Source organism: Porites lutea, chromosome 7 (genome assembly GCF_958299795.1).
Source record: "Porites lutea chromosome 7, jaPorLute2.1, whole genome shotgun sequence".
NCBI classification, from domain to species: Eukaryota; Metazoa; Cnidaria; class Anthozoa; order Scleractinia; family Poritidae; genus Porites; species Porites lutea.
In genome coordinates, this window is record NC_133207.1 from 25,646,335 (window position 1) to 25,663,187 (window position 16,853).

Genomic DNA, 16,853 nt, shown 5'->3' on the forward strand with positions numbered 1-16,853 from the left:
CCAATTGAAAATCGATTGGCTGTTCGTGTGGTGTGCGACTCTAATAATCTTGATCTGAGTACGTCCATTGAAGTGTTTTGTTTTTTTTTTTTGCCTTTTGTTTTTTTAGTTGCACGCACAATTTGATTTTTCTCACTAGATGTAATGATTGTGTAATGATTTGGATTATTAAATCTTTTTGTCATCATGTTCTAGTCTCTATTTGTAAATTTTACACTTTTCGTCTCCGTTTTTTGTTACGATGTTTCGATTTTTCGCATTAAAACTACATACTCGAATGTCTTTTAAATGAAAAGCTGAAATGAAAACTTGAATCACACTAATTTTAACGTGCAGCAAAATAAGCCTTGTCTGGAATGATTACTTACTTGTGCAAATCAAACAGTTCCTTGCAAGAGGAGGCAGAGGAAATGGCTGCAGAAAAAATAACTTGTAAATATAAAAAGCGCCAGTTCGATTGTAAGACAAAATTCACCTATATGCCAAACTTTCTTTAGAAATACTTAGGTCACTCTACCGGACAAATTACCTTTGTGGGTCAGTTCTCAAATTTTTTCCAGCTTCGTTTCTATTTTCTTAAGAGCAGCGTCGAAGGTACCGTTCAAAAATTGGCGAACAATGTCTGGATCGGCGGTCTTGTTTATTAGTGCAGTAAGCCTTTCCAGCCGCTTTGTTTCCAAGTTCTGTTGAAGCAGTTTATCCAGCTTTGTTTCCAGCTTGTTAACGATGAGTTTTTCTAGTTTCGTTTCCATCTTCTTGAGGGCGTTGTCGCGGATTTCGGTCTCGTTCGACGATGTCGTGGTCACAACGCCTGGAGTGGCAGATTTGTTGATAAGGCCAGTAAGTTTTTCCAGCTGTTTTTTCGAATTCTTTTCGAGGTTTTCCACTTTTTTATCCAAATTTTGTGCAACGAGTTTATCCAGCTTCACTTCTAAAGTTTTCATGGCACCGGAGACTTGAGAATCTTGATTTACCGTCAGATTACAGTTACAAACAGCCGGGGGCTTTTTGCAGTCTGTTGGAAGTGGTGTTTGGTTAAAGCGGCCCATTTTTGACGATTTGGCTCCGTTCACGCCATATGTGATTACGGCCAGTGCGAGTAAAACCAGTGAGCGCATGTTGAAAAAAGCGTCTTCAATGACTACTTTGACCCAAGTGTCCGTGACGATTCGATGGTAGAAATTACTAGTAGCCAACTTGTTTTTCAGTTCCACTCGTATCATATGAGCACCGAAGTTATTGTTAGTGAAACGCGAAAATTATCTTGCTGGAACTCCATGACTAGTTCACTAATTAATTATTCGTAAACTCGTCAGTTTTCTGTGTAAACATTTCTCTTTTTATGTCACAGCACTTAAGAAATGTAGAGCAACCTTTGACAGCTTGCCCAAGTTGTTAAAATGTTGGGAAGCGCTATCCACTAACTATTATGACTACTTAGGGAAACCAATTGCGCTATTTAGTGGATAGAGATTTAGAGAGTTACATCCAGTGGCGTTATCCACGTCGTAAATGACTGAGGCCTGCTTGATAACAGTTATTCACTGGCGCAAAGTGAATTTAGGTGATTATTTGCGGACGAATTTGACGTAAAATATTCATTATTAACGATCACACAGTCTGAAGTGACTGAACTTCAGTTAAAATAATAAACTTGTGGCAGTATAATTTTTCGATTAGATTGCCAATTGAGTGTCCTACCCTTTCCAAACAACACGCGGAAAAGGGAAAGATTACCAGGGGAGAGGGAAAAACAGAGGGATTCCTACTCATCTTCTCCACGCGCGTCATGCGTTTTTCCCTTGCTCTACTACTACTGTCCGTGAGAAAAGCAGAAGACTACTTGAAACTTGCATTCGGATGTTTTTAACATCTTAATGCCATGTGAAAATAGAACAATAATTGCCAACATCTTCACTTCACTACCACTTCCTTGTTGACAAAATATAACAATATAACTATAAATGAGACTGGAACGTCGAAACGAGGTCTCTAAGTATTCTATAATTGCTGAATTTCAGAGTTAAATTTACTTCATGGAGAAGTAATTATAAATCCGGCTAGTTTTGTGGTGGTGTATGATTTTGTTGGAAAAATGTAATAAGGACCTTAAGAAACTACGACGACGACGGCAGTGAAAAGATCACTTTAAAAAATGAATTTGCGTCCTTTCAAACTTTATCGTGTCTATTTGGAACCGCTCAATTCGTCAAATGTGGGCGACTTTTCCCGGAGATGAATTCTTAAGGGCTTTATCAATGTTCAAATAGAGAAAGGAAAATTTGTCGTCGTATGTCCACGTCCTCCATAAAACGTCACATTGGGAGGTTTCAAGTCGTAGTCGTGTAGTGGACGTCAAGGAAATGTTCTAAAAAGCGTGATGCACGTGCAGAGCTGTTGTTTTGCTCATAAAACCAATTTTTTTCTGCGTTGTCGCTGTCGTCGTCGTCGAAGTTGCTTAAGGTCTCTAATGTGTCACGGTCTTCTGTCGATCTTTTAGCTCTAACAATGATCAAACTTAGGGTGAGCAAATATTGGCCCAAAATATTTTCTGACAATTGTTTGGGAGTTTTATCTTCGACTGGAGAATTACCTGTCTTGTTTATTCTTCTTTTCAACTGTTTAAGACAATTATTTTCTTCCTCTTCAGTAAGTAGGGAGCTTAAACAAAGCCGTTGTCGTGCGAAGCACGTCAATCAGGAAGTGATTCCGCTACCAAATCTGTACTGCTAAGTGTCTTTATTCTTACAGAGACGGTTTGCCCAAAATTTGGCTAAAACACAGCCTAAGAATGCAAAAAGTCCACTTCTAGTTGGTTAAGCTACCTAATATTGTAGCCTGATGACCTAGACTATGTTTATTGGCGCTGCCGTCTCTGTAAAAAACCGAAAGAAGCCCAGAGAAGGGCTGTCACGTTAAAGCAACCCGATTGTGACTAATGAGTCAGCCTTAAATACACGTCTGTAAGAAATGTTTTGTCGAACACGTCGTCTCAGCCCTCTCGGGAGGAGTTTTCATGTGATTGCGCACGTGTGTTTGTTCACTCTAGTACTCTACTTTCCCTGAGGAAAGTAAGGGACCAATTAACTTTAGCGGAGTTGGTGCATAAGAAACACAACTGCTCTTGATACAATGGAACCTCGCTCAACGACCACTGTGCTCATACAACCACCTCGGTATTAAGACCACATTCTTTCGACCCAAACGTAAAAAAATGGAGTCATTTTTGTTATTTTCAAAACGAGCACCTCTTTGTTACTCCCAAGATGTTTCATTGCCCAACTGTGGTGGCATTAACGGTTCTCTACTGGTTAGCTCGCTAATCTGCACGCGGTATATTTTTATAACCATTTTGACAGAGATTGTTTTCGCAGTAACTTACAACATTAGAGAGATTAAGATTACGTTTACGCCAAACGGCAAACGTGAATTTGTACCACGTGACCAAGTTTTCCCCCTATTTTTCGTTTACTGTTTATTGCTTCTACACAAAAATAGGTAAATTTATGCCAGTTTTATCCAAAAGAATCGTTCTGGACTGTTTTTATCTGCTTATTTTCTATTCTGAGAAATTCTCAACTGACGTTTGCCGTTTGCCGTAAACGTGAATCTTAATCTGTCTATTTAGTCTAAACTAACTGCGCGCCTATAACGCGAGTCAGGGTATTGAAATGTGCGGGGGCCGAAATTTATGAAGCACAGAGGTGCCTGGGTGCAATAAGGCTCACAAACTCATGTACCAGGTCATTCTATGAAGACATCATCGAGGAGTACCGTGTCCTTTTGCACGCATCTTCAAGTGAAGTTGCCTCCGCCACGGACGGAATCGAACTTCTCGTTCGGGGTTAGATTAGGTCTGCAACGCAGGCTATCCTTCATTCCTTTCAAAAATTAACAAAGTGAAGTATGCTGTATGCCAGTGTTCAACAAAAACGATTTAGGCATCCTTGCAAACACAGGAAATCAGCTGGTTTGGCTATAATCGTGGCTGAGTCTTGCTCAGCCTACCAGTAGTCCTGTATTCTCCTCAGGCGACCGTAGGTGAGCGCAAGCGTGCACGCAAATCACCTCCCGCGAGAAAAGGCGACTCGCGGAAGGAAGAGAAAAAAAAGGGTTCCCTTACTGGGTGTTGGAAAGACTATTGTTGGTTCCCTTTTGTTTTTTGGCGTGGGTATTCTTGCATGTCCGTTTCAACGCTTTCTCAGATGATTTTTGATCTGCTTTTCTTCTCCTTCTTCATCTACGAAAGGTCACCGGAAATATCTACCATTTATATTGTTCGTCAGATGAGGATATTTAATTATAAAATTGTGCAAAAGTGTTCTTAAATTGTGCAAAAGCCTTTCCGACAGCAGGAATGGCTGGTAGGCGGCCTTCTGTATGGGAGGTCCCGAGTTCGATTCCCAGGTGTTAACCACGAATCCTTCTTTCGACCTTCTTTCCTTTCCGTGTAGCTTAAATACCGGTAATGGAGATTGGGGAGGGGAAGGGGTGAACTAAGCGCACCTTCGGCCTCAGGTTTGTTTGTCATATAACTATTTCGAGCTACCGACGTAAAATAAGGACTCTTTACCTTTTTCCCTGTATTTGAAGAAAACTCAAGGGTTTCGATAGCACCGAATCGCTTGCAACTGTTTAATTGTTTGATGCTTTACAAAGCCTGCGCTGTTAGACTTTTTATCCTCAAGGTAATCTGTCATCACGAGGATCTGATTTAGTGCACCGTAACAAAAGTCTCTCTGATTGATATCAAATTTAAAAAACAATGAATTTAATTGTTCCCCACTTTATTTAGAATATAAGGCAATCTTTACAAGGTCATCTAACCCGAGTGGCACCTATGTCCCACTGTGGATTTTGTTTCTTCTGAGAGAAAACTTGAGCTAAACTAACCGACTAAAATTTTAAAGCTCATGGGAAAGTTCCGGGTTCTTTACTACTGAACCAAGATGTAGCCCATGGTTTTGATGTGCTTGTTTCCGTTGTCTGGAGAATATGTGGCCTCATTTCCACACGTGTTTGTGTCGTCATGATGTCCTCCTGTACCAAAACCGATTCTGGAATCACACCAGACACAATCGTTCACATTATTACTGGTGATACCAATTCTTGCCTTGGAATGTGGTTTATCGCTGCAGATAGCGTTGAACCCTTCCTTGTTACAGTATTTTTGTAAGGATGCCTGTGGACCAATCAGCGACTTCCACGTGATTCGACCCAGTGAGGTGGCGCGGTATTGGCCGTCAGCGATTAGCGAGTACAGCGAGTTGGCGTGCTTGTAGATGGTAAAGAATCTTATCTTGTGGCCGATCTTCATACCGAGGCAGATCTTGGAGAACGGTGTTTTCCAGTAGCTCGGCACCTTAGTCTCTTGTGAATCAAACCCAGTTCTCCCTCCTGCAATGTTGTATGGATTTTTTTCGCTCCAGAGATGAGAATCGTAGTGGAAAGTTTTCTACGAACGAGAATCGTAAAATAAATATTCATATCACAGTTAGGTGATAAGCTGAAAGACTTGTACCTTTGTGCCGTCAATCTTCATGGCCATCGTCCATCCTCCATCTCCGCATCCAAAGTCTCCCATGTGACAGTAAACAGAAAACTTGTGCGAATCAAACTTCAGCGTATACACTCGGCTGGTAGTTAACCTGATGGAGAAAAATTTAAGGGACAAAAATGAACAGTCCTCTTCATCTTTGTCAATAAATGTCATGCGAGAAACATCGTCTCGCAAAGTTTCCTTTCGTCCATTTATCGTTGAACCCAGCAAGATAAGAGGCTTCGAGCCTAATCATCCATTTTTGACCAATTTCTGACTTTTCTTTGTTGTTTTTGGTTTAAAACATCTGATTAAAATTTTAGGAGGATGAAGCGTCTTCCATTCTCGCTTCGCTAAGGTGCGCGTTCTCGAAACTTTTTTGCTGCGTGTAAATTACATTTGTTGTAAAATATTTTGCTATCTTTCTATTTCCCTAACTTTTAGCCCAGCAGCCATGATTGCGATTTTCACCTTATCTCCTCTCTTGGAGGTTTTTTAAATACACACTTCGGGTGAACTGGCAAAAGATAAGTACTTGTAACATGTATGTGACGCATCATATAGCCGACCGGTAAACTTACCCGTGATTATCATACAGTTCCTTGCAAGAGGAGGCGGGAATGCCTATAAGGAAAAATAATATTTCCGGTAAGATAGGGAATAAAATTCACTTTTAGCCAAAAATTAATGCTGAAATATTTTAGGTCAGCTCTTTACCCGGAGTGGAAGTCTTTCTGATCAGTGCAGTTAGATTTTCCAAGTTCTGTGCAAGCTTGTCAAGTTTCTTTTTCAACTTCTTGATGGCATTACAAGCTTTAGGGAGAGTTATTTGTTCCTTCGCGACAACTAATAGTATGGCCATATGGGCGAGAAAAACCAACAACGAACGCATTTTTGGAAATTAGCTCGTGTAGTTTGTTCCGGCAAGGAGTCCTATGGCCTAATAGAATACTGACACCCGCACGAGTTGGTAATAATAAGATATTATTAACAAAAGATAGACAAGAAAATTATCTCGTCCGTATTGCCGCGTCATGAATTTGTGAAGTTCATTTTTCACTTTACAATTTAGTTAGCGTACTAATCTGCTTTGTCTTGAAGTGTTTTCTGTTGTACACATTTCCTAAATCCTTAGGTTTCGCAAATTTAAAGAACGACCTTATATTTGACAACTTTGCGCCAAATATAAAGGCAAATTGGACGGACAAAAGACTATCCCATATAGTGTGAAATAAAGAATTGAATTGAATTGAATAATAATTGAGATGAAGTCGGCATAAAAATCGCTTAGACAAAAGGCGAATGAACAGTTTGGATTCATTTTCTACCTGTCTTTTCTTTCCTAGTCCGCGGTCGCTTACAGAGGAAGAACCGCTCACTATTCTAAAATACATTGCATCAGAGAAAATTCAAGAACGCTTGAAAACAAATCTCAATTTAAAATTGTAGACTGAAAAAAAATCTAACAAACTTCTGGAGTCAAAACAATCAAATTAATATCGATTATGCAAATTTTTTTCAAAGGTAATGTTCCGGTTTGATAGTTAGCATATTGACAGACGACTGGGGACGGTTCAGCCCTTAACATCCCCTATCATCCGATGGTCAGTTCAGTATTGATTTAGCCCGGGAAAAAACTCTCAATTTCGAGGGGCGCGTAAAGCGAGCCGCGAGAAAAAGCGCGAGCCAACGGCAAGTTCGCATCTCCTTTCAAGTGCTACTCGCCTGCTTGCATGTATCTCCAGAGAGCCCAGACTAATTAAATCGATAAAAACCGATATCGGAAAACCGTTCGATAAATCGATAACTATCGATAATTCAAATTTAAAGATAATCGATTTTATCGATCAATCGATAGAAATCGATATTCACAACCATCGCTGCTCTTTTAAGGTATTGAATTTATCGATTTCTTGATTTTATCTTTTTCATTAAGGACTGTGTATTGTTGACACTTGTAAATGCAAAATACAGGTTCTTCCCGAGACAGCGTTTAGGAAGCGAGCTGTGTTTTTGCCGATGCGTTTAATAAGGGGCTTACATCGATACAAATAACTAATTTTCATCGAGTTTTTCAATTGTTATCGATTATCGGTTTCATCGATTGAACTAGTCAGGAGAGAGCTCGAGCTTGCTTACGGACCTGCCTCGTACCCAAGCGGTAGTCAAGGCGCAAGGGGTCTTCCCTGGTGCCTTTGCGTTATTTTCCCATGATTCTTGCGCTGCCACCACTGAATTTTTCAGTCTTTCAGTTCGTAATTATTTATTTTGGTCAGTCTATTTAAATCCCTCCTTCCGAAAACCATCGTCAACCTATAGCTGGCGAAGCCGAGAGTTTTTAAACCTCAATCACGATTGCGAGTTTTGCGAGTACTTAATGTTCGGTTGTGCTACTCTGATTACCGTAAATCCATAGACTCGTCCCCAGTCGTCTCTCATTATAAGTATTTGGCGTGGAAGACTAGAACAGGCTCTTTAACGAAGGGGATGACGGGAAGGAAGAAGGGAAAGACTCTCGCCTTCCCATCTTGCCCGCCTGCATAACCCAAGGGCTTCCCTATTAAATGATTAAGGAGCAGAGACAACTTGAGACGCTTGGGGACGAGCCAGGTAAATCCTCTATTAAGCTCCCCGGCCGGGGGCATATTTTTTTCAAGCACTTTTGACAAGGGTCCTAATAGAGAGGGGGGCCTGGAGCAAGGTTTCTCGAGGACGGACTTGTGGTTCCCGGGCGTTATACTGCTTTTTTTAACAATAAGAAAATGGTAACCATTCTCCAATGAGAACTAGAGCGTAAAGTTGAAAAAGTTAAGCACTTGAAGTTGGAGGTCATGCGGCCGAAGACCAAAAACAATATGAATGAATTTCTAGCCTGAATAAACCACAACTGATCAGTCCACTTTAATTTTTTGTGAAGAATAAGGATTGAGAGAAGCGGGAGGGGGAGCTTATTCTGAAATTTCCTCCTGCGCAAAAAGGAGGCGGGGGGGGCTTATTAGAGAGGGGAGGGCTTAATAGAGGATTTACGGTAATATGCGTAGTAACTCGCCAATAAATTATTTATCCTCTAGGTATGAAAAGGACAGATTTGTACAAGAGGTGCACACAGACTATGTAGTGTGGGAAGAAACAGGAAGGGCAGATTACCGTTACACAGCAACTATGACAGAGGTGCGCGCAAGAGACGAACTTGATGTGATCATTGAGAATTGTCAGATTTACTCATGTGTATTAGAAGGTTCCACTGAATGCGAGGGGCTGCCACGAAGTTATCGCTGTTTTAGGTCAATTCTGTGGTGAAGTCATTACCAAGTGTCTTCGCCCATACACAAAATGCTCTTGTAAAGTTATGGAGAAGATATCTGATATCATATAAATTTCATCAGACAGTACTAAGCATAAATAGTAAAATCCATCTAGTGGTCTATTATTAATGCTGCGTTCTGATTGGTTGAGCTACTACGAGGCTATATGTTATAGCCCACTAGTAGCAAAAAGCGCTGGATTTTTGGCGGCAAAAAAGGATTAAACTCTTGCTTTAAGTTGTTTTGTCTCGATATTTTTGACCAACTAGTTGGATTTTACTAAAACAATTATTCCTCTCGCCCTCATGGCCTCTGAGTCAATAGCCCATTCGGCCTTCGGCCTCATGGGCTCGAGGAATAATTGTTAATAATTTTTGGGTGATTTTAGCCTTTCTCAAAGCCCGTTTCCGGTTACTATTGGTTAAGTAGTCTCGCGACTTACGTAGCTCGCATTCGCTCGCTTGGCGTCCGTCCCTCGCGCCTTCGGCGCTCACGCAGTCGACTTGTGGCAAGTGTAGGGTGATTTTTGCAGGAATAGCATTAAAACTTGAAAAAGTTGGACCAACTCTTTCAAGTTTCAATCCATCTCCATCCTTGCCATCCATAACAACTTGAGACGACAGGAAACAGTTTCGTTGCCTAAATAGAGTCTTAAATAACAAAACTGCGCCAGTATTTTTGGAAGTCCATTGATGCGAAGACAAATTTAGCTTTTTAAAAATATAGCGAACAGCGTGATATAGCCACTTCAACAAATCCACAAGGTTGACGATGGTTTTCGGCAGGAAGGGAAGCGAAGCAAAGAAAAAATGAAACGGATTATTGGAGAATATCAAAATATCTGCGGTACGAAGTTTAGCAGATATTTGTTTTCTGCACGTTCTGAATTTGGTATTTTCATTGTGTTTTTCAATGAAGTGTTCAGTAGTTACGTAATACGTGTTAATTGCGTTTCATATATAAGTTGTTGTCAGTCAGTATGTTCTTCCTTCGGGTCTGCAACGCCACACGCTACAACACTGTTCTGTTTAACATGAGTGACGCGGAGGACAGCAATGTTCGTTCTCGTCCGAACCCTGAAGTCGTAGATCCTTTTATTGGCGCTGCTATACAGGCTGCCGTTACTCGTTCTATAGGTTCTTTAACCGACAACCTTACACAGGTCATTGAATCTCGGCTTACCGATTTTGCCAAGCGTTTTTCAGAGGAAAACAGTTCGTCCGTTGAGCAAGCTGTTAAGAAGGCGCGTCGCGAGCATTACACGTGCAAGAGAAAGGGTAACCAGCAGCAGTTAGACCATTCCCTCCAGGCGCTGGACAAGCTAGACGAAGCTTCCGACGCACTGAAGCACAAATCTTATGAAAAAGCTAAGGCTGCTTTGGAGTCAGGTACGGAATTAGTGTCCAAGCGTGTTAAAGCAATAAAGCTAGCCGACAAGAGCGAGTTTGGATGGGCGACGGTCAATGAGTATCTATCCGACGAACTCGCCTCTGACTCAGATGATGAGAAGAGAATTTACCGGGCCGAGAGGAGAGCTGAGAGAAAGGTCGCTAAGGAAAAACGTCGTCGTGCCCGTTCTGGCGACAAAGGCAGTGGCTCCGCCTCTACATCTCGGGCGACTTCGTCAAGATACGCATCCAGCGATTTGGTCTCACGCCCGGAGGCTAGACCCGCTCGTCGTTTGGGCCCCTGCTTTAAGATAAGTACCCAGCACTTTTTCGCTTTACTATCTTTGTTTCTTTCTTCGTCGATTATGGCGTTACCGCACAGGCCATAATCCAATATTCTCAGTGATTTGCTGCATTTGTGTTTATATTCATATAGGTTAGTGCAGAATATCAAAATATCTGCGGTACGAAGTTTAGCAGATATTTGTTTTCTGCACGTTCTGAATTTGGTATTTTCATTGTGTTTTTCAATGAAGTGTTCAGTAGTTACGTAATACGTGTTAATTGCGTTTCATATATAAGTTGTTGTCAGTCAGTATGTTCTTCCTTCGGGTCTGCAACGCCACACGCTACAACACTGTTCTTTTATTTTTATGTTATGGATTTTATTTCATGTTTTTCTGTATGTGTTCCCCTTTTTTCAGTGCGGGGATTTTGGTCATTTGAGTTCCACCTGCTTGAAGCCTGCGGATTCTTCGAAGAGTAGCTCTCGACGCGATTGACTAGATGGCGCCTCGTCGACCTGTGATGAAGTTGAGTGTGATTTAATTCATTTATTGTCTTGTTGTGGCGACGAGTTTAGTGCGAAAGGCGGAAGCAGTGGCGTGAAAGGTCGCTTGCAATCTTTGTTTAACTTTTGGGTCGAGACTTTAGATGCTCCAGATTTTGTCCTTGATATGATTAGGCGCGGTTACAGATTGCCGTTTGCCGAGTACCCCTCGCAGTGCTTTTTGAAGAACAATAGATCAGCTCTTCAGCATCCGGAATTTGTCGCTGATGCTATTAGCGAGCTTTTAAGTAACGGCTGCATTGTTGAGCACGAATTACCCCCGTATTGTGTTAATCCTTTGACAGTCGCTGTTGGGAAGAAGCTTCGCCTGGTTATCGATCTGAGACACGTAAACAATTATTTAGTAAAACCTACATTCAAGTACGAGGACTTACGATCGCTTTCTCAAGTTCTCGATGAAGGACACTGGTTTTTCTCTTGGGACCTTAAGTCCGGTTACCACCATGTCGATATTTGTCTCGACCACCAAAAGTACCTTGGTTTCGCGTGGCCTTTTTCTGGCGTCGTCAGATATTTTTCCTTTACAGTACTGCCTTTCGGGTTAAGTAGCGCTTGCTTTTGTTTTACCAAGTTAATGCGCCCGTTAGTTAGGCGTTGGCGTTCTATGGGGCACAACAGTTTCATTTATTTGGACGATGGTTTCGGGAGTCGACCAGACAAATGTTCTGCCGTGGCAGCTAGCTTAATTCAACGTAAAGAGCTCTCTTCATCTGGTCTTCTTTGTAACGAGGAAAAGTCTCACTGGGATCCAGTTCAAATTGGCGAATGGCTAGGCTTCGTTATTGATACTATTTTAATGTGTTTCCGGATTCCCGAGAAGAAAGTTCTCAAGCTTAAAGGCTTGCTAGATTCTGCGATTCAGGATGGATTCTCTTCATTTCGCGAGTTAGTGAGAGTAGCAGGCACTATCATTTCAGCTGCGTTAGCTGTTGGTCCAATTTCTCGTCTTTTGACCAGACAAATGTACTTCGCCATTGAAACCAGATCGGCTTGGGATGACATAATTCATTTTCCTCCGAGCCTTTTACAAGAACTGAAATTTTGGTATTGCAACATCGACTGCTTAAACGGCTATTCTATTAGGCCACCGTTAGCTACGCATACCGTTGTATTTTCCGATGCTAGCAACGTAGCGTTCGGAGGATTTTCGGCTACTTTAGACGGCTCCTGGGAGAGCGAGGATATCGGCCAAAGCTCTACATTTCGCGAGCTGAAAGCAATTTTTTACTTGTTGCTTTCTTACGTGGCTCAACTGAAACACAAGAGAGTTAAAATCTTCACTGATAATCAGGCCGCCGCCAGAATAGTTGCTATCGGAAGCTCCAAATCTCACCTCCAGGCCCTGGCTATGGATATTTTCAATCTTTGTCTTGCCAACAGCATCGTTCTCGAAGCCCAGTGGATCCCTAGGTCTCTTAATGAAAGAGCAGATCTTCTTAGCAGATTTATTGATAAAGACGACTGGTCCATCAATCCCTCGGTATTTCGACTTGTCGACGCTAAATGGGGCCCTCACACAATTGATCGCTTTTCGTCCTATTACAATGCCCAGCTTCCGAGGTTCAACTCTAAATTTGCTTCCCCAGGTTGCAGCGGTGTGGACGCCTTGGCTCAGGATTGGCGACATTGTGCCTTCAGTTAGGGCTCTCTCGTCCTGCTCCGGTTACGGCACTTTGATCGTTCCAGAGTGGCCTTCGGCCTATTTTTGGCCTTTTTTGCACGACAGCGCCTCCCAGCACAGGTCACCCAGGCTCTGTGATAGTACCACAGTACCGTTCCAGTAAAATTACAGTGTTTGTATGGGGTAAAAATATCATCCTAAAATTTCTAGGAAATACTAAATAAAGATCAATGAGACTTACTCTGCAGTTAATTGTTGTTGTCCTTATTGCTCCAACGAAGTTTCGTGATAATTTGCAGTAATTTGTTCAAATTCACTCTATCTACAATAATAATATACAAGGTAGGAAACACGAGGTGCCATTTTCGCCGACATGCTCTCATTCAACACAACTTTTTCCACGAAATTCGAACTCCAACGGAAAATAAACATGCCAGGATCGTCGAAATAGGATAGCAGCAGATATAGAAACCAATGAATCTTTTCCAGATAGAGAAACGAATCCCACAGACTTTGACAAACTCGAAGAATATAATCCAAACACACCGAGAATACGCTCGCCGAAGCAGCCGGGCCAGATCAACGCGCGGCCAAGAAAATGAAGCCTGGGCACTGTACAAAAAAATTCCATCCCGGGAGTCCTGGGGTGACCTTTCTAGGGACCGATACATCATTTGCCCAAGGCCACCCTCCCCTGCTGGAAAAATACTTGATAGAAGGCAATTCATTGTTCTTCCTAGCCAATCACTATGGCCTGTTATAAAGAGAGAGATTATTTTCCTCTCGAACTATATTCAGCTCCTGGCGCTGGTCCTCAGAAAGTTTATCAAACATCAATAGGGCAAGGTTATAAGGGCAAAGGAAAGAACAACGAAGGACGATTTACAAAACTTAAAACGAGCAAAAGATATAAGTGAATTTTGGCTCTTATCGAGGCATTTGTACAACAGGACCAAATTCAAAGAGAGGTGTATCACGATGATTCACATATTTAACCGATAGAGCGTTCACTTGTATTGACAAGAAGTCGGCGTGTTACTGCCGCATTAATCGCTAAATATGTTAATCGCGCTAGTTCTTTGTTTACTAGTGCACGTGCCTTTCACATTCGTCTCAGTTATCGCAATTCATATTCTGTCGCAATTTTCTGTATAATTTTTGACATTAGTTTGTAAGCTTCACCGTTTATTTACGATAGTTTCGCTCGAGAGTTCACAGCAACAGTATCTCAGTCATCATCTACCTTTTGTTCGACCTTGTTTTTAGCCCGCCTTGTAAGCATTTCGCGTTGTTATTTCATTAGTTTCATTACTGTTATTTGCATTCCTTAGTAAAAGAAATGGGACGCCTTGTAACTCCGCAGACTCTCCTGATTATATTACTTTTTTTTTAGCCATTTAAATTCAGGCGCGTGTGCGGGGTTTGCTCTGGCAAATGGTGATTGGCTAGGAAGAACAATTGCCTTCTATCAAGTATTTTTCCAGCAGGGGAGGGTGGCCTTGGGCAAATGATGTATCGGTCCCTAGAAAGGTCACCCCAGGACTCCCGGGATGGAATTTTTTTGTACAGTGCCCAGGCCTCATTTTCTTGGCCGCGCGTTGATCTGGCCCGGCTGCTTCGGCGAGCGTATTCTCGGTGTGTTTGGATTATATTCTTCGAGTTTGTCAAAGTCTGCGGGATTCGTTTCTCTATCTGGGAAAGCTTCATTGGTTTCTATATCTGCTGCTATCCTATTTCTACGATTCTGGCATGTTTATTTTCCGTTGGAGTTCGAATTTCGTGGAAAAAGTTGTGTTGAATGAGAGCATGTCGGCGAAAATGGCACCTCGTGTTTCCTACCTTGTATATTATTATTGTAGATAGAGTGAATTTGAACAAATTACTGCAAATTATCACGAAACTTCGTTGGAGCAATAAGGACAACAACAATTAACTGCAGAGTAAGTTTCATTGATCTTTATTTAGTATTTCCTAGAAATTTTAGAATGATATTTTTACCCCATACAAACACTGTAATTTTACTGGAACGGTACTGTGGTACTATCACAGAGCCTGGGTTACCTGTGCTCCCAGTTCAAGTCTTTTGTTAAAGAAGTGTTTGAGCTTCCTTGTATTGAAGACCTCTTGCTGGAGGGTCCAGGACAGAAGCAGATTTACAAAGCGCGTTCATCGGTGTTCAGCGGCTGCCCGAAATTTAAAATTTTAGCTTTGCGGGTAGATTTTAGGTGAGCTTTCCCATTTTTGTCTCCCCTTACAGCTCATTATTGTCGGTGTTTTAGGTTTATCTTTTGTTAGCTTCGTTTTGGTATTATTTATTTGCCTGATTTGGCACCGTTATCGTGTCTGCTTTGGCAGTGTATTTTTGCCTGATTTGGCAGCTTTGTTTTGCCTGTTTTGGCAGCGTATTTTTGCCTGATTTGGCGGTGTATTTTTTGCCTGATTTGGCAGCGTCTTCTTGGCTCGGAGTTCGATGTCCGCTTCACCACGCAGTTGGCCTTATTTTATGTTTTATTTTATTGGTCTACATTTGTTTTATCGAATGTTTGCTATTTTGTTGTATTTTTTACTGTTTTTTACAGCACTACTGGGCCCAGCCAGTTCGGCTTCCATTTGTCGTTGTTTCTCATTACATGTCGTTTTTACGCTGTAGTACTGTCCGTGCTGCATGATTATGATGCAGCATCATATTTTCTACTGTATTATAATTTTTAAATGTTTTGCCTTTTCCTGCCTACTTTTATTTTATTTTTAGATGTTCTCCAATCCGGGATTTGGAGTGAAGCGAATTCTTTGGCCGATCCATCCTTGCGCAAGCTTGTTCCAGACCTTCTCCATTTACAGTTTGAGTCCAAGGCTCCCTCTACCGTGCAGAAGTATAGATCTGGCTGGATCAGATGGCGTGAATGGGCAGATTCTAAGATTGGCGTTTCAGTTATTCCAGCGAAGCCACTGCACATTGCTCTCTTTATCAGCGAACTTACTGCTGTTTCTATTTCTAATAATACGGGGATATCTCCTATAGAGTCAGTTGTTTATGGTATTAAGTGGGGTCATAGTCTGGCCGGTATTGTAGAATGCCCTACTGGTCACCCCCTTGTTAAGTCGTCCTTGGAGGGTGCAAGAAGGAAGCTTGCTCGTCCTGTTCAACCCAAAGAGCCTTTATCCGTTGACACAGTTTTAAGGATCGCTGAATATTATATTTCTAGTAGTTCGCTTGCCGTTATTCGTTTTCTTTTCGTCCTTTTGGTTGGCTTTGCTGGGTTTTTTCGTATGGACGAAATTCGCAATTTGACAGTTAGAGATGTCTCTATTTTCAACGAGTACATGTCGCTTTTTATTCCTAAACGTAAAAATGATCAGTATAGAGAAGGGCATACGTCCTTTCTAGCTAGGTCTCATAAGGCTACTTGCCCAGTTTCTATCACCGAAAGGTTACTTAAGCTTTTCCCTTCAACTTGTGAGTCATCTTCGCCCCTCGTTAGGCGAATCGTTAAAACTAAGTCTAGGGAGTGTTTTCATGCTTCTAGAGGAGTTTCATATTCAACGCTAAGAGATGAATTTAAGAAATTTGTTAAACCATTTGTAGGTGACATTGCTCTTTACGGCACGTACAGTATAAAGTCTGGTGCCGCCTCAAATCCTGCTTGTCGGAGTGTTTCCGCTGATCTGCTAGATATGCATGCTGGCTGGAAATGTGCCACTTCAAAGAACAGATACATTAAGCACACCGTTAGTGATCGCTTAAAAGTTGCTCAAACTATTGCTATTTAGTTTTTGTTTGTTTATTGCAATTATTTAGTTTGTTAGTAGTCTTGGCGGGGGACTTAAGTCGTGCCTGGCCCGCCCCAGATTTCCTATCCCTTTTTTCCCCACGGGGTTTTTTAGGTTAGGTTTTTTCTGGCCCCCCTGGCACGGCTTACTCTATTTGACGTTTTCATTTCTATTTTGTACTAGTTGTTTGCATTTTCTTTAATAAAGTGGCGTTATGGCGTTACCGCACAGGCCATAATCCAATATTCTCAGTGATTTGCTGCATTTGTGTTTATATTCATATAGGTTAGTGCAGAACTTACTTTCCCTGATTGCTGAGTTTGACTTGTCGTCAAATGAAATTAATACGACTAACGAAATCGGCCGGAACACATGTCCA

General features: G+C 41.7%; 4 protein-coding genes across 4 annotated transcripts in view; 3 read left to right on the plus strand and 1 right to left on the minus strand.

Annotated features, from left to right (window-relative positions):
• LOC140942645 (cation channel sperm-associated auxiliary subunit epsilon-like) overlaps nucleotides 1–16,853 on the plus strand; it is a 39,956-nt gene that overhangs the window by 19,696 nt on the left and 3,407 nt on the right. Inside the window, exon 4 of the mRNA XM_073391581.1 lies at nucleotides 8,611–8,710. Coding sequence (XP_073247682.1) covers nucleotides 8,611–8,710 — 100 coding nt within the window. The remainder of the gene's footprint in view (nucleotides 1–8,610; nucleotides 8,711–16,853) is intronic.
• On the minus strand, nucleotides 4,767–6,188 carry LOC140942647 (uncharacterized skeletal organic matrix protein 5-like). The gene is made up of 3 exons (XM_073391584.1): nucleotides 6,121–6,188; nucleotides 5,522–5,648; nucleotides 4,767–5,455 (listed from the first exon to the last, which is right to left on the minus strand). The coding sequence occupies exons 2-3, from the start codon at nucleotides 5,582–5,584 to the stop codon at nucleotides 4,937–4,939; spliced, it is 582 nt and encodes a 193-aa protein (XP_073247685.1). The 5' UTR covers nucleotides 5,585–5,648; nucleotides 6,121–6,188; the 3' UTR covers nucleotides 4,767–4,936.
• On the plus strand, nucleotides 9,686–10,621 carry LOC140943333 (uncharacterized). Its single transcript, XM_073392414.1, has one exon. The coding sequence runs from the start codon at nucleotides 9,824–9,826 to the stop codon at nucleotides 10,619–10,621; it is 798 nt and encodes a 265-aa protein (XP_073248515.1). The 5' UTR covers nucleotides 9,686–9,823.
• Nucleotides 11,188–16,474, plus strand: LOC140943334 (uncharacterized). The gene is made up of 2 exons (XM_073392415.1): nucleotides 11,188–12,719; nucleotides 15,456–16,474. The coding sequence occupies exons 1-2, from the start codon at nucleotides 11,189–11,191 to the stop codon at nucleotides 16,472–16,474; spliced, it is 2,550 nt and encodes an 849-aa protein (XP_073248516.1). The 5' UTR covers nucleotide 11,188.